Genomic DNA, 25000 nt, shown 5'->3' on the forward strand with positions numbered 1-25000 from the left:
CGAAGCCAGCGGCATTTCTGGGTGTTGTTGATAAATGGCTTTCGCTTTGCATAGTAGAGTTGTAACTTGCACTTACAGATGTAGCGACAAACTGTAGTTACTGACAGTGGTTTTCTGAAGTGTTCCTGAGCCCATGTGGTGATATCCTTTACACACTGATGTCGCTTTTTGATCCAGTACCGCCTGAGGGATCGAAGGTCCGTAATATCATCGCTTACGTGCCGTGATCTACAACACAGATCTAAAACACACATAAGCCAGGTACCGTAACATGGCACCCTTGGATTTGATGTGACTCTGTGTCTGGTAGGACCGGCGGGATTCGGTGTGTGCCAAAAAAGTCATGGATTTGGTTGACTCTGGTTCTGCTAAAGATCAAAAGCAACATAGCTCAGAGAGTCCTGGTCCTGGTTCTCAGGAAATGTCCCCAGTAAAATTAGGAAGAAGGCATGATATTTTGGGGCTGATCCGGATTGGGAGGTAGACCCTGGCACAGGTGTGCGCTCTTTGACAGCGTTTCTGTTTGTTCTTCTCCTATTTTATTGCTTCAAGTGTTTTATGGATGCTTCTTCAGTTCTGCAGGAAGACGTTTGTGTGGAGGAAAGTAACTTCAAAAACCACCTTTGTCTTTCCTGCTTGCAGGGCGCCGTGCTCACCGTCTGCTTTTCCACCGAGGGAGACCTCTTTGCTTCTGCCGGACTGGACGCCAAGGTTGGTGCTTGGAGTCGCCGCTCCTCCCAGGCACACCTCATGCAGGGCCATACCTGACGAGGCGTGGCGATACGTGACTATGCATGGCGATGCGTGACAATGCGTGACGATGCATGATAATACGTGACGATGCATGGCGATACGTGACTGCATGGCGATACGCGAGTATTCTTGTCGATACGTGACAATGCATAATGATGCGTGACGATGCATGGCGATATGTGAAGATGCATGGCGACACATGGCTATGCATGGCGATATGTGATGATGCGTGACGATGCATGGCGATACGTGACGATGCATGGCGATACGTGATGATGCGTAATGATGCATGACGACGAAATGTGACATACATGACGATGCATGGCGATATGTGACGATGCATGATGACGCATGGCGATACGTACCGATGCATTATGATTCATGGGGATATGTGAAGATGCATGGCGATACGTGACGATGCATGGCGATATGTGACAATGCATGATGCGTGACGATGCATGACGATATATGACGATGCATGGCGATACGTGACGATGCACGGCGATATGTGACAATGCATGACGATGCATGACAACGATATGTGATGATGCATGGCGATACGTGACGATGCATGATGATATGTAATGATGCAATGGCGATACATGACGATGCATGACGATACGTGACGATCCACTGCGATATGTGACGATGCACGGCGATATGTGACAATGCATGATGATGCGTGGCGATGCATGGCGATACGTAACGATGCATTATGATTCATGGGGATATGTGAAGATGCATGGCGATACGTGACGATGCATGGCGATATGTGACAATGCATGATGATGCGTGACGATGCATGACGATACATGACGATGCATGGCGATACGTGACGATGCACGGCGATATGTGACAATGCACGGCGATATGTGACCATGCATGATGATGCATGACGATGCATGGCGATACGTGACTATGCACGACGATATGTGACGATGCATGATGATGCATGACAACGATATGTGACGATGCATGGCGATACGTGACGATGCATGATGATACGTAATGATACAATGGCGATACATGACGATGCATGGCGATACGTGACGATCCACTGCGATATGTGACAATGCATGATGATGCGTGACGATGCATGGCGATACGTAACGATGCATTATGATTCATGGGGATATGTGAAGATGCATGACGATACGTGACAATGCATGGCGATATGTGACAATGCATGATGATGCATGACGATATATGACGATGCATGGCGATACGTGACGATGCACGGCGATATGTGACGATGCACAGCGATATGTGATAATGCATGATGATGCATGATGATGCATGACGATACATGACGATGCGTGGCGATACGTGACTATGCACGACGATATGTGACGATGCATAATGATGCATGACAACGATATGTGACGATGCATGGCGATACGTGACGATGCATGATGATACATAAAGATGCAATGGCGATACATGACGATGCATGATAATGCATAACGACGATGTGTGACGATGCATCTCGATACGTGACGACGATGTGACGATGCATGACAATACATGACGATGCATGACAATACATGACGATATGTGACGATGCATGACGATATATGATGACACATGACAATACGTGACGATGCATGATGATATATGACGATACATGACTATATATGACGATGCTTTATGATACATGACGATACATGATGATGCATGATCATACATGATGATGCATGACGATTCGTGACGATAAATGACGATATAGATAGTACTTTATTGATTCCTTCAGGAGAGTTCCCTCAGGAAAATGTTAAATATAGATATGTGACGAACCATGACCATAGATGATGATACATGATGATTCATGACAATGCATGATACATTAAGATATGGGACATACTAGCATCCTTAGTTGTGCCTGAATGTCCACTCTTCATTTTATTTAATTATTTATTTTTGTTTTATATTTTTAAATTTTTGTAGAAGTGTAGATGGAAGCAGGAGACAGCAGAAAGGAAGCAGATATGAACAGGAAATTAATCAGTTATAGAGATAACAATATATCAACACGTCTTGCTGAGTCAGCATTGTCACAGTTAGTACAACACACGTAAGAGGAGGATCAGTTTCATCCAAAAATTGCCGATATCGATACCAAGGGTAGTATCAATATATGACCGATTCTCGAGTGAGTAGGTGGATATTTTTATTTTAATAAAATATTTTTTTATTGTTGTGGTTTATATTTACAAACTGAGGGAATAATTCCCTGTATACGCGAGGACTTTGAAGGTAAAAACTACAGTATTTAAAAGAGTAGTACTTTTGACTTTCTGAAGTTATTGTGTACTATTGACCCAACTATTGTATGCCTTAAAAGAAATTGTTAAAATATTGTCAGCATAAATACATTGTAACAGTTGATACATGTGATGGTATCGACTGATATCACTCATGGATGATGGGTATGTCAGATGTTCTCGTTCCAAAGTCATCTTCATGGATGTTCTCCTGCTGGTGTCCGACAGGTGATGTTGTGGAAGACCAACTTTGACACCAAGTCCTACAATGAAGTCCTGCAGCAGCACAGCAGGAGGTCCGTGTCCTATCCCCCGCCCCACCTGACCGACATCCAGCCAAGGACCGCCCACCCTCACTCCACGTATCCTTCTGACGTCCAGGTCACTTGCCGTTGCCGTGGTGACGGTCATCTTTAAATATTTCTATTTCAATTTTTTTTTTTTTAAGTGTGTGTGTGCGTGTCCTCACAGGTCGCTGCATCTCTGGCAGACACACACACACCTGAGCCGCACATCGTGGTGCTGCAGGAGGCCGAACGTCACCTGGTGAGTCGCCATCTTCTCACCTGTCCACTCTCTATCGTATTACCGTTGTGTGGGTTGATTTATTATTTGTGTAAGACCACAGCTATCAATTATAGTCTGGAGCGCCATGCACGGAGGGTCTGACGGGATATTCATATGGATATTAAAATCCATTATAATTATATTATCTGCATGCGTCACTAGAGCAGCAACAAACTGAACGTTCAATGATAAAGTCGGAATAGGGCCCATGGGGCGGCGATAGATAACAGCCAGATAGAGAGGTAGCGGTGGGACAGACTTCAAATGATATTACTTAGCTTAGAGCTAAGGTTAAGGTTTTCATTGTATATTAGTGCGACCCCTCCACCTCTTTTAAGGGGACGGGCAACGTGTGCACTCGTATGTGATTCTGAATATCACAAAGAGATGTTTGAATCTTCTCCTCACCAGCAGCGTTACAACGCTGACCTCGCCCACTACGCTGTGGAGGATGTGGACACCGTGGAGGAGGACACCAGCGAGGAGGATCAGAAGACCAAACGGTCCAAAGGAGGAGAGGATGAGAGAAGAAGACACCAAGACACACCTGGAGACACCTTACGTCCCTCACCCGTCCTCAACTCCATCCTGCAACACATTGTCCAACAGCTGGACGTCCTCACGCGGGTACGTACCCCTTCACAAGCACCCTATTGATTTCAATCTCACACTGATTACATCTCATAATTTTAATAAGACACTATACTTTTACCTATAAACTTCTATTGATTTTGAATATATATTTTTACCAATAAACTTCTATTGGTTTTAAATATAATACTTTTACCGATAAACTTCTATTGATTTTAAATATAACACTGTTACATATAAACTTCTATTGATTTTAAATAGAATACTTTTACTGATAAACTTTTATTTATTTTAAATAGAATACTTTTACTGATAAATGTCTATTGATTTTAAAAATATTATGCTTTTACGGATACACTTCTACTGATTTTAAATATAATACTTTTACCAATAAATATCTATTGATTTTAAATATAATACTTTTACCAATAAACTTCTATTGATTTTAAATATAATACTTTCACCGATATATTTCTATTGATTTTAACTATTATACTTTTACCAATAAACTTCTATTGATTTTAAATATAATACTTTTACTAATAAACTTCTATTGATTTTAAATACCGCAACCCCGAAAGGGACAAGCGGTAGAAAATGGATGGATGGATGGATGATTTTAAATATAATACTTTTACCAATAAACTTCTATTGATTTTAAATATAATACTTTCACCGATATATTTCTATTGATTTTAACTATAATACTTTTACCAATAAACTTCTATTGATTTTGAATATAATACTTTTACTAATAAACTTCTATTGATTTTAAATACCGCAACCCCGAAAGGGACAAGCGGTAGAAAATGGATGGATGGAAGAATGATTTTAAATATAATACTTTTACTATTAAACATCTATTGATTTTAAGTATAATACTTTTACCTATACACTTCTATTGGTTTTAAATATAATACTTTTACTGATAAATTTCTATTGATTTTAAACATAATACTTTTACCAATAAACTTCTATTGATTTTAAATACCGCAACCCCGAAAGGGACAAGCGCTAGAAAATGGATGGATGGATGGATGATTTTAAATATAATACTTTTACTATTAAACATCTATTGATTTTAAGTATAATACTTTTACCTATACACTTCTATTGGTTTTAAATATAATACTTTTACTGATGAACTTGTATTGATTTTAAACATAATACTTTTACCAATAAACTTCTATTGATGTTAAATATAATACTTTTACCAATAAACATCTGTTGATTTTAAATATAATATTTTAATAATTAAACTTCTATTGATTTCAAGTATAATACGTTTAGTTATAAACTTCTATTGATTTTAAATATAATACTTTTACTTATAAACTTCTATTGATTTTTGATCTCACACTTTTACTAATAAACATCTATTGATTTTAAATATAATATTTTAAGAATAAACTTCTTTTGATTTCAAGTATAATACTTTTACCAATAAACTTCTATTGATTTTAAATATAATACTGTTACCAATAAACCTCTATTGATTTTAAATATAATATTTTTACTTATGAACAAACTTCTATCGATTTTAAATCTAATACTTCAACTGGTAAAAAACTTCTATTGATTTTAAATCTAATACATTTATTGACAAACAAACTTCTATTGCTTTTAATTCTAATACTTCAACTGATACAAACATTATATTGATTTTAATTATAATACTTCAACTTATACAAAACTTCTATTGGTTTTAAATGTAATATTTCAACTGATACAAAACGTCAATTGATTTTGCTCCAGCCAAGATCCTTGAGGGAGGTGGTGTCCAAGGTCAGACCTGTTAGATGTGTCTCAGGTGCCCAAAAGCAATAGGTATCTTGTGTGTCCGCAGACAGTGTCGGTGCTGGAGGATCGTATCACCACGACGGAGGACAAGTTGCAAGAATGTCTTCCAGGTGTGCTCCCCTCCCATGTCGCGCTAGAAGGAGCTAGCGGTGGGACTGACGCGTTAGCGCAACCAACGGAAGGAGGAGCTAGCGGTGGGACGGACCACCCACTTGAGGAGCAGCTGACTTCAGGACAAGACTCAGGACAAGCAGTACAACAGACGCCCACTTAAGTGGACATTTAAGGTACTCACATGACAGGTTGGACACTGACGTCCTGGTGATTCTGTTTTCTTGACAACAACAAACTGACGTCTTGGTGATTCTGTTTTCTTGACAACAACAAACTGACGTCCTGGCGATTCTGTTTTCTTGACAACAACAAACTGAACTCCTGGCGATTCTGTTTTCACAACAACAACAAACTGACGTCCTGGCGATTCTGTTTTCACAACAACAACAAACTGAAGTCCTGGCGATTCTGTTTTCACAACAACAACATACTGACGTCCTGGTGATTCTGTTTTCACAACAACAACAAACTGACGTCCTGGCGATTCTGTTTTCACAACAACAACAAACTGAAGTCCTGGCGATTCTGTTTTCACAACAACAACAAACTGAAGTCCTGGCGATTCTGTTTTCTTGACAACAACAAACTGAAGTCATGGCGATTCTGTTTTCTTGACAACAACAAATTGAAGTCCTGGCGATTCTGTTTTCACAACAACAACAAACTGACATCCTGGCGATTCTGTTTTCACAACAACAACAAACTGAAGTCCTGGCGATTCTGTTTTCACAACAACAACATACTGATGTCCTGGTGATTCTGTTTTCACAACAACAACAAACTGACGTCCTGGCGATTCTGTTTTCTTGACAACAACAAACTGAAGTCCTGGTGATTCTGTTTTCTTGACAACAACAAGCTGACGTGGTGATTCTGTTTTCACGACAACAACAAACTGAAGTCCTGGTAAATTCTGTTTTCTTGACAACAACATATTGACGTCCTGGCGATTCTGTTTACTTGACAGGATAGGATAGGATAGGATAGGTCTTTATTGTCATTGCACAAGTACAACGAAACTTTGTTTTCAGCACGAACCCGTTCAAGATTAGACAAACAAACAGTGTACAGGGTTACAGAACAGGAACACTGATGGGTCGCCACAAGGCGATGGGGAAAAAGGTAAAACGCTGGGGAAGGATGAGTAAAAAAATACAATCTACACTGGGCTCCTAAGGGGGCCCAGTCTGGAGTGGGAAAATACCTCCATAGCATAGCACATATACATATTACAACATACATCTCGAGATATCTAGCAACAGAGGGAAGGGAGTGCGGGGTCATGGTGATTGGCCGCAGCTCTCAGGCACTGACCATCGTTTCATCACCCCTATGGGATTTGCGCCGAGGGCGTTGGATTGAGGTGGGGTGGGGTATGTATGTGTGTGGCGTATATTTTTGTGGATGCATGTTTGTGTGGAAGTCCAAAGTCAACAACAACAGGTGTGTGTCCATGAGAGACAAGAAGGGAGTTTGTTGTGTCTTCGCCGCACTGTCCTTCGGGAGAGTTTCGAAGCCAGGGAAACAATCCAAGTTAGAATGTTTTGTATGCGAGTGAAAATAAAATTTGCTTTTCACTCTAAATTGTCTATGACTGGTCCTCAAACCTGCGGGGTAGACAGTCCGATGTGATCCAAAATCACAAGTGTCCACAGTTCTTCCCGCAACTTCCAATTTGTCGACAAACCAGAGCAACACTTACTCCAATCAGCAGATGTCCTGTTGTCATAATTCCAAATAGGTAGATATCTTCACGTCCTCCACAGAAAAGGGTCGCCAGGCACGCGGCACTCCTTCTTCTCCCGAGAGCCAGCAACAACCGCTCCGTCACGACAAGCAGGTTCCCCTAAACCCAAGATCTTGTCAATTTCGTTGAGGCCAGTTAAATAGTTCCAATGTTGATTTGGAGAGCAGTGCAAAAAGAGGCAACAAAAAAGTTAAGACAAGGCAAAGAAGCAAGCAGGAGAGATAAGGGAGAGGAAAGGGGAGCGTCCACCCTCAATGAGTGCCAGAGAAAAGCAACAAACAACAACAACGAACTGACATCCTGGTAATTCTGTTTTCTTGACAACAACAAACTGAGGTCCTGGTGATTCTGTTTTCTTGACAGCAACAAACATGTCCTGGTGATTCTGTTTTCACGACAACAACAAACTGACGTCATGGTGATGCGGTTTTCACAACAACAACAAACTGACGTCATGGTGATTCTGTTTTCTTAACAACAACAAACAGGTCCTTGACAACAACAAACTGAGGTCCCGGTGATTCTGTTTTCACGACAACAACAAACTGAGGTCCTGGTGATTCTGTTTTCTTGACAACAACAAACTGACGTTCTGGTGATTCTGTTTTCACGACAACAACAATCTGACGTCATGGTGATACTGTTTTCACGACAACAACAAACTGACGTCATGGTGATTCTGTTTTCACGACAACAACAAACTGACGTCATGGTGATTCTGTTTTCACGACAACAATAAACTGACGTCATGGTGATACTGTTTTCACGACAACAACAAACTGACGTCATGGTGATTCTGTTTTCACAACAACAACAAACTGACGTCATGGTGATACTGTTTTCACGACAACAACAAACTGACGCCATGATGATACTGTTTTCTTGACAACAACAAACTGACGTCATGGTGATTCTGTTTTCTTGACAACAACAAACTGACGTCATGGTGATTCTGTTTTCTTGACAACAAAAAACTGACGTCATGGTGATACTGTTTTCACGACGACAACAAACTGACGTCATGGTGATTCTGTTTTCACAACAACAACAAACTGACGTCATGGTGATACTGTTTTCACGACAACAACAAACTGACGCCATGATGATACTGTTTTCTTGACAACAACAAACTGACGTCATGGTGATTCTGTTTTCTTGACAACAACAAACTGACGTCATGGTGATTCTGTTTTCTTGACAACAAAAAACTGCTGCCCAAACACGATCACAGGAACTAACCGTATATAATCAGTCTTTGTGTACAGCAAACGTAAGTTATAAAATAAAGATCACTTTCATCACACCAACATTGCAATCTCTGCTCTACTTTTTCAGATAGGACAAGAAAATGCGTTACATTTTTCATGCTAATGTTAGCATTTTGTCTCTTTTAAGGTATACTGATTTTATTAGTATCTTGTTATTACATTAGCATGTCATCATTCTAGACTGGTACCTCGCCAGTGATTATCTGTGGCCCCATGTTAAGGGGGGCAGAAAAGAGAAGTGGCAGGTCAACTGGTCTAAAACAGAGACTATTTAAAAGCTAGAGTTTATTGATTAAGATGGGACTTAAATGCTTCTACTGAGGTAGCATCTGTAACTGTTACCGGTAGAACATTCCAGAGTATAAAGGTAAATACAATCTAGGTATATGTATAGGTACATAGGTGCCAATCCTGCGGGTGCTTCGGGGCCCGAGCACCCACGGACAATTCCGAGCACCCAAGTGGGATTGATGGCAAATTATTTCTCACCACCAAGCAAAAACCGCGCATGCTCAGAAAAGTAGCGTCAGATTTACCGCCCGTCCGAGCACCCACTGGCAGAAATGTAGATCGGCGCCTATCTATAGGTATATATGTATAGAGATATGTAAAGGTGGATGGATGGATGGATGGATGGATGGATGGATTCCTTCAGGAGAGTTCCGTCAGGAAAATTTAAATTCCAGCAGCAGTGTACAGAATTGAGATCAAAATACAGTATGTGTGTGTATATATATATATATATATATATATATATATATATATATATATATATAATATATATATATATATATATATATACGTGTATATGTATGTATATATATATATATATATATATACGTGTATATATATGTATGTATATATATATATATATATATATATATATATATATATATATATATATATATATATATATATATATAGTCACGATCAAAAGTTTACATACACTTGTAAAGAACATAATGTCATGGCTGTCTTGAGTTTCCAATACTTTCTTCAACTCTTATTTTTACGTTGAAAATAATTTGCAAATCGTTGTATTCTGTTTTTATTTATGAATTACACAACATGCCAACTTCACTGGTTTTGGGTTTTGTAGTTTAATCAGTTGTTGAATATTTTTTCAATGATTTCAGAAAATTGTGGAAGTAAGGAAACAGGTCTATAGCTTGTAAACTGGTATGTATAACTTTTTTTTTTCATAATTTTGACTTTGTATCTAATAATTGAGGTTTTACATCATAATTTAAACTTTTTAGCTAATAATTTAGTCGTTTCGTCTCATAGTGTTGACAATTTTATATCATTATTTCTTGTTCATCTCATAAATTCATATTTTTTTAATCTCATAATTATGATTTACAATGTTTTTTTTTTTTTTTTCGGCAGAAGCAAGCGTCCACTAAAGAGACCCAAAATAGCAGCTACAATATATTTGTTTAATGTGGGTTGATTTTAAAATTAGAACAGTTTTAAAACAATTCATTTTTTACACATTATAACCACACATGTTTTGTTATTAAAAATGATTAAATGGACGTTTTTAGTCAAAAATGTCCGTTTAAAAAATATTTGTATGATTATTAGTTTGTACACGATGTTCTCGCTAATCACGTTGACCGGAAGTGAAACGGGCCAATCGAGAGAGGGTATGTTGAGTCACATGTTCTATCCACCAATGGCAGTCGTCGTTACTGATCCTCTTCGGTATGGAGATAATTTTGTCTCATAATGTTGACAATTTTATATCATAATTTCTTGTTCATCTCATAAATTCACATTTTTTTAATCTCATAATTATAATTTGCAATGTTTTTTTTTTCAGTGGCAGAAGCAAGGGTCCACTAAAGAGACCCAAAATAGCAGCTAAAAAATATTTATTTCTGAATATTTTGTTTACATCGTCTTAAATATGGGTTGATGTTAAAATTGGAACAGTTTAAAACGATTCATTATTTTATTATTTTGTTTTTTTTACATTATAACCACACTTTTATTGGTATTAAAAAAATGATTAAATTTACGTATTTAGTCAAAAATATCCGTTTAAAAAAAAAAGATTTATGGTTAATAGTTTGTACATGATGTTCTCGCGAATCACGGAAGTGCAACGGGCCAATCGGGGGAGGGTATGTTGAGTCACATGTTCTATCCACCAATGGCAGTCGTCGTTACTGATCCTCTTCGGTATACAGATGGTGAGCGCTGCTGTTTGGATTAAATAGGGTTGCTGATAGTATTGGAAGGCACAACGTGGATTAAAACACGCGTGGAAGGGAAAGTGTGCGGCGGGCTTTTCATGGGAGGAAACAGCCCGAGTCATCTCCACCATGGAGAGGGTGGAGGCGTCACGTTGGTGGAGGGCATTCGGGTGAGAGCCTTTTTTAATTTGCGAGTGAGAAAGTCATCTTTTAAGTCAACACTGTGCGTGTCACAATTAAATGACTCCCGCTAATTAATCAATCAATTTAAATTATCACTAAATGTACTTTTTGCTTGTTTTTTTTTTAACCTACAGGCCCACGGAGGTTAGGGTTCAAGCTAATTATAGAGCAAGTTTGTCACACAAGTGTGGACATTCTCTAGAAATGCAACACATTTTGGGTGTTTTTTAATTGTAAAGAACATAAACCATGCATGTACTAACTTGTATATTTTACAGGATTATTTTAGTATTATTCTAGAGGAATTAAAAAAATTAAATTAAATTAAATCTTGCCTGCATTAGTGTTTACTACCAGCAGATTTTCACTGTTGACTTCATATGTATTGTTTTAACAAAAACTTAAACACAATTTAAACATTTACACCAGGGGTGTCCAAAGTGCGGCCCGCAGCTCAAGTTCAGTTGGCAAAGAAAAGAAAACCATAAAAATGTAGGGGTTAAAAAAAAGCAAAAATATTTGTTCCGTATTTTCCGGACCATAAGGCGCATCGGATTATAAGGCGCACTACCGACGAGAGGTCTATTTTTTATATTTTTTCATACATAAAGTGCACCGGATTGTAGGGCGCACTGCCGATGAATGGTCTATTTTTGAGCTTTTTTCATATATAAGGCGCACCGTATTATAGGGCGCACAGCCGATGAACGGTCTATTTTTGATCTTCTTTCATATACAAGGCGCACTTGATTATAAGGCGCATTGCCGATGAATGGTCTATTTTTTATATTTTCCCATATATAAAGTGCACCGGATTATAGGGCGCACTGCTGATGAATGGTCTATTTGTGAGCTTCTTTCATATATAAGGCGCACCGGATTATAAGGCGCACTGCCAATGAATGGTCTATTTTTGATCTTCTTTCATATACAAGGTACATCGGATTATAAGGCGCACTGTCGAAGAATGGTCTATTTTTTATCTTTTTTCATATATAAAGCTCACCGGATTATAGGGCGCACTGCCGATGAATGGTCTATTTTTTATCTTTTTTCATATATAAGGCGCACAGGATTATAGGGCGCACTGCCGATGAATGGTCTATTTTTGTATCTTTTTTCATATATAAGGCTCACCGGATTATAGGGCGCACTGCCGATGAATGGTCTATTTTTGATCTTTTATATATAAGACGCACAGGATTATAGGGCGCGCTGCCGATGAATGGGTCTATTTTTTAATCTTTTTTCATATATAAAGCGCACCCGATTTTAGGGCGCACTGCCGATGAGTCAACATATAACCGTTTTTGTGTTGTTGACTTCGCTTGATGAGGATGATGATGGTGTCTCATGTCGTCAGCTGTCAGCCAGAGTCATCAAACGGATGAGACAAAACATCGCCAGCCCCCCGTCACCAAGTCCGCTATCTTCTGGCCCATCTCACGGAGACGCCGTCGCTCCTGTGCCCGCCCCCTCAGCGGAGCACATGCTCCCGCTTCTGACCCCCCCTGAACCGATCCCCGCCACGCATCCTCAGGAACCATCACCTTCTTCGCCCACATCGGTCGTCACCTTTCATGCTCCACCCCTTGCAGAGTCTTTATCTCCACCCGCTGCAGAGCCTGGAGCGCCTGCTTCAGATCCATCACCTCCCATAGAGCAGGAGACGTTGACACCGCCATCAGACGCTCACAATCAGAGAGCCGCCGCGGCAACGCCGATTCCTGCACAGGTGACTCCTCCTCCTCCAGATGTTCACCCACCGCCGCCAGCTGCTTCCCCTGCGCCCTGTTATCCCGCCACGGAGCTAGCTGTGGTACCCACCGACGGACCTCATGAAGGCTTGGCCTCAGCGCCTGCGGAGGAACCCGCCAACGCCGCCCTTCTTCTGCCCCCTGATGTGGAGGAGGAAATAGCCGCCTTTGTCTCCACGGCGCCACCTGCCGCAGGTTAGCCTCCCCTTCCTGTTGAAAACCCCACCTTCTGTCATTGGTTTCCTGTTTGCGTTTGTTCCCCAAACAGTCTCTCAGGTTGGTGCTAAGGAGTTTGAGGCGGAGTTGAGGCAGAAAATCAAAGAGGAGATGCAAAGGAGTCTTCAGGAGGAGATGGAGGGGAGGAGGAAGGAGCTGCAGCTACAGTAAGAACACAGCATCTTCTTCAACAAACTCTTACGTGCTTATATCTTCTCATAGGAGGATCATAACAAGATTAACATTTTCATATTGCAGTTATCAGACCCAAAATGGTCAGGGTTAGAGATGTCCGATAATGGCTTTTTTGCCGATATCCGATATTGTCCATCTCTTAATTACCGATTCCGATATCAACCGATACCGATATATACAGTCGTGGAATCAACACATTATTATGCCTAATTTGGTTGTGATGCCCCGCTGGATGCATTAAACAATGTAACAAGGTTTCCCAAAATAAATCAACTCAAGGTATGGAAAAAAATTGCCAACATGGCACTGCCATATTTATTATTGAAGTCACAAAGTGCATTATTTTTTTTTAACATGCCTCAAAACAGCAGCTTGGAATTTGGGACATGCTCTCCCTGAGAGAGCATGAGGAGGTTGAGGTGGGTTGGGTTGGGGGGGCGGGGTTGAGGTGTGTGTGTGTGGGGTGGTTAGGGGGTAGCGGGGGGTGTATATTGTAGCGTCCCGTAAGAGTTAGTGCTGCAAGGGGTTCTGGGTATTTGTTCTGTTGTGTTTATGTTGTGTTACGGTGCGGATGTTCTCCGAAATGTGTTTGTCATTCTTGTTTGGTGTGGGTTCACAGTGTGGCGCATATTTGTAACAGTGTTAACGTTGTTTATACGGCCACCCTCAGTGTGACCTGTATGGCTTCTGACCAAGTATGAATGGCATTCACTTGTGTGTGTGAAAAGCCGTAGATATTATGTGATTGGGCCGGCACGCAAAGGCAGTGCCTTTAAGGTTTATTGGCGCTCTGTACTTCTCCCTACGTCCGTGTACACAGCGGCGTTTTAAAAAGTCACAAATTATACTTTTTGAAACCGATACCGATCATTTTGAAACCGATAACAATATTTTCCGATATTACATTTTAAAGCATTTATCGGCCGATAATTTCGGCAGTCCGATATCTATATATGTTGAATGTGCTCAATAAGTACTTATACAAGTATACAGTGTTGGCGTTAACACACTTTTTGTGTCTTTTTACGCATTGAAATCAGAAAGGACGCGCAATTCCGGAACCCCGCACGTCCATAGGACGCAGATTTTTTTTGTTTAACGCCCGGTTTGCTTGTTTTTGTTTATTTTACCGATAATCACAATCAGAATCAGAATAGTTTTTATTGCCATTGTTTGAGAACGGGTCCACAAACTAGGAATTTTACTTGGTGCAATCGTGCAACATAAAACACATATAATAACACAGAATATTATCGCTTTCCGTCTGTGTTTTGTTTTGTTTATATATGCCGGGTCAAATTTCCGTCCCCGTTTGTTGTGTTTTTATTGGTCGTAAATTTTGATTTGCCGAAAGTTTTATCAATGACAAATACTGCATCCGTTTGCACTGGGACAACTTTACCGTGAGGGGCTGTCAAAAGAAAGACTTGATGGTAAACACTAAGGTGAGTGTAAAGTCAATCAATCAATGTTTATTTATATAGCCATAAATCACAAGTGTCTCAAAGGGCTGCACAAGCCACAACGACATCCTTGGTTCAGAGCCCACATAAGGGCAAGGAAAAACTCACAACTGAGTGGGATGTCAATGTGAATGACTATGAGAAACCTTGGAGAGGACCGCATGCAATGGACGTCGAGTGGGTCTAACATAATATTGTGAAAGTCCAGTCCATAGTGGATCTAACATAATAGTTAGAGTCCAGTCCATAGTGGATCCAACATAATAGTGAGAGTCCAGTCCATAGTGGATCTAACATAATAGTGAAGTGAATTATATTTATATAGCGCTTTTCTCTAGTGACTCAAAGCGCTTTACATAGTGAAACCCAATATCTAAGTTACATTTAAACCAGTTTGGGTGGCACTGGGAGCAGGTGGGTAAAGTGTCTTGCCCAAGGACACAACGGCAGTGACTAGGATGGCGGAAGCGGGAATCGAACCTGCAACCCTCAAGTTGCTGGCACGGCCGCTCTACCAACCGAGCTATGCCGCCCCGTTAATAGTGAGAGTTCAGTCCATAGTGGATCTAACATAATAGTGAGAGTCCAGTCCATAGTGGATCTAACATAATAGTGAGAGTCCAGTCCATAGTGGATCTAACATAATAGTGTGAGAGTCCAGTCCATAGTGGATCTAACATAATAGTGAGAGTCCAGTCCATAGTGGATCTAACATAATAGTGAGAGTCCAGTCCATAGTGGATCTAACATAATAGTGAGAGTCCAGTCCATAGTGGATCTAACATAATAGTGTGAGAGTCCAGTCCATAGTGGATCTAACATATTAGTGTGAGAGTTCAGTCCATAGTGGATCTAACATAATAGTGAGAGTCCAGTCCATAGTGGATCTAACATAATAGTAAGAGTCCAGTCCATAGTGGATCTAACATAATAGTAAGAGTCCAGTCCATAGTGGGGCCAGCAGGAAACCATCCCGAGTGGAGACGGGTCAGCAGCGCAGAGATGTCCACAACCGATGCACAGGCGAGCGGTCCACCCCGGGTCCCGACTCTGGACAGCCGGCACTTCATCCATGGCCACCGGACCATGGATGAAGTCAACCTTTTTAACTTCATCCTGTGCCATGTCTCCAGTAAATGACTTGTTTTAGTCTTTGTGAGTCCATGGAAACTCGTTCGAGGATGGAGACAGACTAGCTGTTAGCTTCAAGCTAACCAGCACCCGACCAGACTCCTCCACCCCAAAAACATACTTTGCAGGTCAACAAACGGGGCAAATATATGCCTTTTGAAGTGTTAATGTGCGAGGAGGGTTCAAAAGGAGTCTCTTGGAGAAGTGGCTGACAAGTTAACAAGTGTCGCTGACATCATCACCGTCATTGTTTATGCTGACTGTTCGTTATGATAAACACGCATGCGTCGCCAGGCTCTGCATTTTATCCATAGACTTATCAGCCATTTGGCCGATAATCGATTAAATAAACAAAATAGGCATCCTTTCTGATTTCAATGCGTAAAAGACACAAAAAGTGTGTTAATGCCAACACCGGTTCTATTTAGTTCCACTTAGGTCCCTCCTTCTGTGCTGGGATGGTTCTACATGTTAGTCGGCTTCCTGTGTTTCTCTGCTGCCAATAAATGTTCTTTTACCTGCACGCCCTCTTCTATTTCCGTATCCTTGGGGTCACGCTGCAAGCAACGCTCACCGAATCGCTCCCTTCAAAGAGCCGTTCAAAAGACTGACTCCTTATAATAGTAGTACGTGTGGTTGAAGTATCAAGGAAAGAATCACTGGCAGCAGTTATAACTCAAACTTACACACCCCACCAATATATACTTTATTGATGGGAATATTCACTCGCAATGTTGATTATAATTTAATTTTGCTTATGTTTTCATGGTAAAAATTCCATGAGGTGGTGCTATATCTACAGAAAAAAATACAAATACCGTATTTTTCAGACTATAAGTCGCAGTTTTTTTCATAGTTTGGCCCGGGGTGCGACTTATACTCAGGAGCGACTTATGTGTGAAATTATTAACACATTAGCGTAAAATATCAAATAATATTATTTAGCTCATTCACGTAAGAGACCAGACGTATAAGATTTCATGGGATTTAGCGATTAGGAGTGACAGATTGTTTGGTAAACGTATAGCATGTTCTATATGTTATAGTTATTTGAATGACTCTTACCATAATATGTTACGTTAACATACCAGTTGGTTATTTATGCCTCATATAACGTACACTTATTCAGCCTGTTGTTCACTATTCTTTATTTATTTTAAATTGCCTTTCAAATGTCTATTCTTGGTGTTGGCTTTTATCAAATGTCTATTCTTGGTGTTGGCTTTTATCAAATAAATTTCCCCAAAAAATGCGACTTATACATGTTGTTTTCCTTCTTTATTATGCATTTTCGGCCGGTGCGACTTATACTCCGGAGCGACTTATACTCCGAAAAATACGGTAATAAGAATAATATGTATTTAAAAAAAGTAGATAAAACTACAAAAAATATTTGGACAAGTTAAAGTCTGTACCACCCGACCTGGTGGGTGCAAATGGATCGCATCTGCGAATCGATTCTCATTGTTCACTTTAAAAAGCCATTCACAAGTTCCGACTCGTTCCAGTCAGCCTCAACCCTTGACTAACACACTCCCCCTTCCACATCCCACCTCCCCGGATTGTAAATAACCAAATGTAAATAATCAAATGTATATACTTGTTATTAAGCTTTCTGAACTCACTATGTTCTCTGCTCGCTGTACATATCCTACCAAGTCAGACCTACACCGTTTCAATGTCCATTTCTCTGATGATGCAATTGTTGATGACTGAAGTGCTGATATCAACTAAACCCTCCTCATCCCACCCCCCGGATTGTAAATATTGTACATAATGTAAATAATTCAATGTATATACTCTGATGATTAACTTGTGGAATGACTGTATTATGCTGATAGTATATATTTGTACCATGAATTGATTAACGTGGACCCCGACTTAAACAAGTTGAAAAACTTATTGGGGTGTTACCATTTAGTGGTCAATTGTACGGAATATGTACTGTACTGTGCAATCTACTAATAAAAGTTTCAATCAATTTCAATCAATCAATCAATCGCCAACGTCCCATTTCTGTACAGTACAGAACTCTCTTCCTGTCCGAAGGCCTTTTTTTCCGTTTTCAAGCAAGGATGTACATTTTACTTCATTTAAAATGTCCCAATTCAATACAAATGTAGCATGATTGAAATTAAGAACAGACTTCCACAGTTGTACTATTGTTGGTTGCTAGGCAGAATTCACAGGGATCAAGCAAACCCGCCCCATTGGCCAATGAAGGAAGTCATGTGCTGCTCCAAGTGCAAACAAAACAATAACGCTTTAGAAAGACAAGAGTTTCCTAGATAAACCACTGCGCTGTATGAAATATAAAATTAGGGCTGTCGTCTTTATTTACCACATAATTCTTCTTTGTCAAGGCTGGAGGCGATGAATGCGGAGATCCACGCTGCGGCCAGAGCGCAGGCCGAGGCTCAGGTGGAGGAGCGGGTGAGGGAGGCGGACAAGGCGGCGTACGAGGCGAGTCTGAGCGACGCCATCGCCAAGGAGCGCTTGAGGACGGAGGACGACAGACGGGTGATGCAACTCTACGTGAGAAAACTAGCAAACATTTTCGAATCTTTGTCCTCGTATTTGCCCTTTTTTTTTTTTCCCCCTTTTCTCGCCCTGCTCTCTTGTCTCAGTGAGTGGACATGAAGGTAGGATGGAAAGTACAGTAAACACCCCAGCCCCCTTTCTCAGATTTAATGTGTAAATAAGTACTTTTCGAAAGCTATCTGTAGGGGGAAACGTGCTGCAGCTATCGATCAATCCAGTCAACATTTTCCTGCTGGAAGATGCTTTGACAAGACGTGATGTTGTGTAACTGCAACTTTACTACCGTAATTTCCAGACTATAAAGCGCACCTAAAATATATATTTTTTTAAATCAAAACTCGACAGTGCGCCTTAAGAGTTTGGTTTTGCTTACCGACTTTGAAGCAATTTTATTTGGTACATGGCGTAATGATAGGTTGGACCAGTAGATGGCAGTCAAACATAAGAGATAAGTGTAGGCTTCACCGTTTGATGTGCTTCGACATAGTATTATTGTGGTGTGTGTATAAGGTAAGACATATTATCTGGCGTTTTGTTTCGCAATATTATGCAAAAGCAACTTTTCTTACATTTTGGTACCTGCTGATCTGTATTTGGGATCTGCATAAATCCTGAAAAATTGCGCCCCTCCGCCTTTGCAGTCCGTTTTTATCGACTGTAGTCGATACATTTCTTCTTGTTATGTGGCATTCATCCTCCGCTGTTGCCAATTCGAATATAAAGTAGTGTAAAGTTCTTACTTATATCTGTCAGTAAACTTACCATGAAAGCGCTAAAACATACCGGTGTAGTGAGTTCACATTATTCGCCCAAGGAACTTTGGTTATTAGAGTTCCGGTCGGACGTTTTTTCACGGGACACATTTCCGGTGTTGTTGTTTCCGGATGAGGAGATGCTGCTCCGTTATTGATTGAAGTAAAGTCTGAATGTCATTAAAAACAGTTAGCGCCATCAGAAAGTGGCTTGAAGGTGATCTGTAAAACATCATCTATGACAGTGTTTTTCAACCTTTTCTGAGCCAAGGCACTTTTTTTTTTCATTGAAAAAATCCCGGGGCACACCACCAGCAGAAATCATTGAAAAATGAAACTCAGCAGCCGATATTGACAATAAAAAGGCGTTCTCGCAATTGTTGGATATGCATTCAAACCATAACCAAGCATGCATCACTATAGCTCTTGTCTCAACGTCGGTGTACTGTCACCACCTGTCACATCACGCCCTGACTTATTTGGACTTTTTTTTGGTGTTTTCCTGTGTAGTGTTTTAGTTCTTGTCTTGCGCTCTTATTTTGGTGGCTTTTCCTATTTTGTTGGTAATTTCCTGTAGCAGTTTCATGTCGTCCTTGAACGCTATTCCCCGCACTTACTTTGTTTTTTAGCAATCAAGAATATTTCAGTTGTTTTTATCCTTCTTTGTGGGGACATTGTTGATTGTCATTGTCCTGTTCGGATGTACATTATGGACGCCGTCTTTGCTCCACAGTAAGTCTTTGCTGTTGTCCAGCATTCTGTTTTTGTTTACTTTGCAGCCAGTTCAGTTTTAGTTTCGTTCTGCATAGCCTTCCCTAAGCTTCGACGCCTTTTCTTAGGGGCACTCACCTTTTGTTTATTTTTGGTTTAAGCATTAGACACTTTTTTTTTACCTGCACGCTGCATCCCATTGTTTCTAACATCTACAAACCCCATTTCCATATGAGTTGGGAAATTGTTTTAGATGTAAATATAAACGGAATACAATGATTTGCAAATCCTTTTTAACCCATATTCAATTGAATGCACTACAAAGATGAGATATTTGATGTTCAAACTCATAAACTTAATTTTTTTTTTGCAAATAATAATTAACTTAGAATTTCATGGCTGCAACACGTGCCAAAGTAGTTGGGAAAGGGCATGTTCACCACTGTGTTACATGGCTTTTCCTTTTAACAACACTCAGTAAATGTTTGGGAACTGAGGAGACACATTTTTGAAGCTTTTCAGGTGGAATTCTTTTGCTTGATGTACAGCTTAAGTTGTTCAACAGTCTCAGGTCTCCCTTGTGGTATTTTAGGCTTCATAATGCGCCACACATTTTCAATGGGAGACAGGTCTGGACTACAGGCAGGCCAGTCTAGTACCCGCACTCTTTTACTATGAAGCCACGCTGTTGTAACACGTGGCTTGGCATTGTCTTGCTGAAATAAGCAGGGGCGTCCATGGTAACGTTGCTTGGATGGCAACATATGTTGCTCCAAAACCTGTATGTACCATTCAGCATTAATGGCGCCTTCACAGATGTGTAAGTTACCCATGTCTTGGGCACTAATACACCCCCATACCGTCACAGATGCTGGCTTTTCAAATTTGCGCCTATAACAATCCGGATGGTTCTTTTCCTCTTTGGTAAGGAGGACACGACGTCCACAGTTTCCAAAAACAATTTGAAATGTGGACTCGTCAGACCACAGAACACTTTTCCACTCTGTATCAGTCCATCTTAGATGAGCTCAGACCCAGCGAAGCCGACGGCGTTTTTGGGTGTTGTTGATAAACGGTTTTCGCCTTGCATAGGAGAGTTTTAACTTGCACTTACAGATGTAGCGACCAACTGTAGTTACTGACAGTGGGTTTCTGAAGTGTTCCTGAGCCCATGTGGTGATATCCTTTACACACTGATGTCGCTTGTTGATGCAGTACAGCCTGAGGGATCGAAGGTCACGGGCTTAGCTGCTTACGTGCAGTGATTTCTCCAGATTCTCTGAACCCTTTGAGGATATTACGAACCGTAGATGGTGAAATCCCTAAATTCCTTGCAATAGCTGGTTGAGAAAGGTTTTTCTTAAACTGTTCAACAATTTGCTCACGCATTTGTTGACAAAGTGGTGACCCTCGCCCCGTCCTTGTTTGTGAATGACTGAGCATTTCATGGAATCTACTTTTATACCCAATCATGGCACCCACCTGTTCCCAATTTGCCTGTTCACCTGTGGGATGTTCCAAATAAGTGTTTGATGAGCATTCCTCAACTTTATCAGTATTTATTGTCACCTTTCCCAACTTCTTTGTCACGTGTTGCTGGCATCAAATTCTAAAGTTAATGATTATTTGCAAAAAAAAAAAGTTTATCAGTGTGAACATCAAATATGTTGTCTTTGTAGCATATTCAACTGAATATGGGTTGAAAAGGATTTGCAAATCATTGTGTGGATGTGAGTGTGAATGTTGTCTGTCTATCTGTGTTGGCCCTGCGATGAGGTGGCGACTTGTCCAGGGTGTACCCCGCCTTCCGCCCGATTGTAGCTGAAATAGGCTCCAGCGCCCCCCGTGACCCCAAAGGGAATAAGCGGTAGAAAATGGATGGATGGATGGATGGATGGATGTATTCCGTTTATATTTACATCTAACACAATTTCCCAACTCGTATGGAAACGGGGTTTGTACAAAGCAATTAGCTACCGGCTACCACCTACTGATATGTAAGAGTATTACAAGGTTACTCTGCTGAGCTCTGGGCAGCACCGACACTCAACAACACAATAATTTGCAGACTATAATTACTGGTTTGCAAAAAATATTTTTAACCCAAATAGGTCAAATTAGATAATCTCCCACGGCACACCAGACTGTATCTCACGGCACAGTGGTTGAAAAACACTGGTCTAGAGGTCAGCAGAGTAACCATGCAGTACTCTTCCATATCAGTAGGTGGCAGCAGGTAGCTAATTGCTTTGTAAGTCCACTTTGAGACAAGAGTACTAATGATGCAAGGATGGTTATGGTTGGAAGTCATATCAAAACAATGGCGTCGGGTATTTGACGAGAACGACTTTATATTGTCAACATAGGCTATTGAGTTTCGTTTTTGACATTTTTTTTTATTTTTTTATTTTTTATTTTATTTTTTTATTGACATCCAGCATCAGACATTCCTATCCATTACATTATATTCACATCAATCATATATCTATTGTCTGCCCTAAATGTCAAAATATTTTTGTTTATATCCCACCCATACCACTCACCCCCCCCCCCCCCCCCCCCCCCAAAAAAAAAGAAAGTAACAACAAAAAAAACAAAGTAATATCTACAATCACATCAATTAAATAAACAAAGAAAGAAAGGGGGGGGGGAGATTTTTTTTTTTTTAAGTTTTTGACATTTTCTGCTGGTGGTGTGCCCCTGGATTTATTTTTTTTAATGGAAAAAAATGTACCTTCGCTCAAAAAAGGTTGAAAAACACTGGTTTAGAGTGTCTTAAACAGAAAACAATTGATGGGGCTTTTAATGGATGTAATGTATTTGTTCGCCAATAGTGTGCAGTCAAAAAGCACACACTCCAAAACGGTGTTGTCAGCTATGATGTCATCGTGATCTTGCTAAAAAAATTATGTCTGAGTAATTTTCAGTCAGCTATGATGTCACCGTAATCCCAATAAACAACAATGTCATAGTCATTTTCAGTCAGCTATGATGTTACCGTAATCCTTACCAAGCAATGATGTCATAGTAATTTACAGTCAGCTAGGATGTCATCGTCATCTTACTTAAACAATGATGTCATAGTAAAGTCTTTCACTGGCAGGCTCATCAGCTGGAGGAGAAAGAGGAAGCCTTAAAGAGACGGAACGCTCTCCACAAAGAGCACGTTGTTCAACTTGAATCTAAGGTAAACATAACTGCGTTTGCCATGCACCGCACCATTTACCTTTGGCCACTGAGAGGCGCTGTAGTTCGGGAATGACAACCCCTTCAGTCTTTGTTACATCGTTGACATTATTTTGCCGCCTTAGTGGCTCCCTGGAGCATTTTTTTAAAAATGGAAAAAGATGGGGAAAATATTTTTTTTGTTTTAGTATGTTTTTTGTTTGAGGACAACCATGACACAACCCTCCCCAATTGTTAGAAAGCCCACTGTTTAATATGTTTGTGTGTATGCTTCACTGATGACACTATTTGGTGAACATCATTTTGTCCTACTCATTTTGGCGGTTCTTGAACTCACCATGGTGTGGACTGTGACGCAACAGTTTGTTTACATGTGAAATCTTCCACTCCTTTGTCTCATTTTGTCCACCAAATGTTGTATGCTGTGCGTGAATGCTTTGTTGATGTTATTGACTTGTTGGGGTGCTAATCAGGCATATTTGGTCAGTGCATGACTGCGAGCTAATCAATGCTAACATGCTATTTAGGCTAGCTGTATGTACATATTGCATCATTATGCCTCATTTGTAGGTATATTTGAGCTCATTTAATATCCTTTACTTGTATCCTCTTTGTATATAATTTAGTTTTGCATGTCTCATGACACATTATCTGTATGTAATATTGGCTGCATTTCAAATAGTTTGTGTGCCATGTTGTTCCAGACCACAGCAAACATTGCCTGGCTTGCCAAAGATTGTAATAAATCTATTAAAAGAAGACAGCCTGTCGTTTCCTTTAACTTGGACACACAAATCTAGGAGTTATCTCACCTTCTGAGTAGCCTGTCTTCTCTTAATAGATTTATCACAATCTTTGGCAAGCTAGGTAATGTTTGCTGTGGTCTGGAACAACATGGCACACAAACAACCATCAGAAATGCAGCTAATATTACATACAGATAATGTGTCTTGAGACATGCAAATATAAATTAAATACACAGTGGACAAAAGTAAAGGAAATTAAAAGAGCTCAAATATATCTACAAATGAGGCATAAAGATGTAATATGTACATACACTTTGCCTAAATAGCATGTTAGCATTGATTAGCTTGCAGTCATGCACTGACCAAATAAGCCTGATTAGCACTCCAACAAGTCAATAACATCAACAAAGGTCACCTTTGTGCATTCACGCTGTTGCGTTTGGACCATTTGTTCCTCCCAGGGAATTCAAGTTTCTGGTCGTCGCTCCCAAGCTCTTTACGACACTTAAAGCTGAGTAAAAGAACCACCAGAGACAGAATAGGTATTTTGTAATATATTTGCAAAGCTTTGTAAATATCATGAGACCAGTCCAGCATAGAACATTCAATCGCGCAGCTAAGATGGTCTAATCTAAAAAATGGCAACCTTCTCTTCTATAAAGTCTCTCTCCCTCCCACCCTCGTTGTCTTGTCTTTCCAGCCTAAACACATGGCCATTGTCCTCCGCACCTGGACATAAGAATAGATAAGAAGAAGGAGTATCTCTCTTTCTTACATTCTATATTCAAGGTTAGCACACAGTATTTGCAGACAACCA

At 40.2% G+C, this 25000-nt stretch overlaps 2 protein-coding genes across 3 annotated transcripts in view; both read left to right on the plus strand.

Moving 5' to 3' along the window:
• The window catches only part of poc1b (POC1 centriolar protein B), a 19886-nt gene extending 10746 nt beyond the window's left edge, over window positions 1–9140 (plus strand). The window contains exons 8-12 of one of the 2 annotated variants that reach the window (XM_061924630.2): window positions 643–711; window positions 3243–3395; window positions 3486–3560; window positions 3996–4208; window positions 6019–9140. In XM_061924630.2, coding sequence (XP_061780614.1) covers window positions 643–711; window positions 3243–3395; window positions 3486–3560; window positions 3996–4208; window positions 6019–6246 — 738 coding nt within the window. In that variant the 3' untranslated portion in view covers window positions 6247–9140. Of the gene's footprint in view, window positions 1–642; window positions 712–3242; window positions 3396–3485; window positions 3561–3992; window positions 4209–6018 lie in introns of both variants that reach the window. The other variant, XM_061924629.2, reaches the window with a different exon arrangement.
• A 2121-nt stretch (window positions 9141–11261) lies between these two features.
• The window catches only part of LOC133572375 (uncharacterized), a 14897-nt gene continuing 1158 nt past the window's right edge, over window positions 11262–25000 (plus strand). The window contains exons 1-5 of the mRNA XM_061925311.2: window positions 11262–11472; window positions 12849–13437; window positions 13511–13625; window positions 18611–18782; window positions 23355–23438. Coding sequence (XP_061781295.1) covers window positions 11401–11472; window positions 12849–13437; window positions 13511–13625; window positions 18611–18782; window positions 23355–23438 — 1032 coding nt within the window. The 5' untranslated portion in view covers window positions 11262–11400. The remainder of the gene's footprint in view (window positions 11473–12848; window positions 13438–13510; window positions 13626–18610; window positions 18783–23354; window positions 23439–25000) is intronic.

The sequence above is a fragment of the Nerophis lumbriciformis genome, linkage group LG29, assembly GCF_033978685.3.
Source record: "Nerophis lumbriciformis linkage group LG29, RoL_Nlum_v2.1, whole genome shotgun sequence".
NCBI lineage: Eukaryota > Metazoa > Chordata > Actinopteri > Syngnathiformes > Syngnathidae > Nerophis > Nerophis lumbriciformis.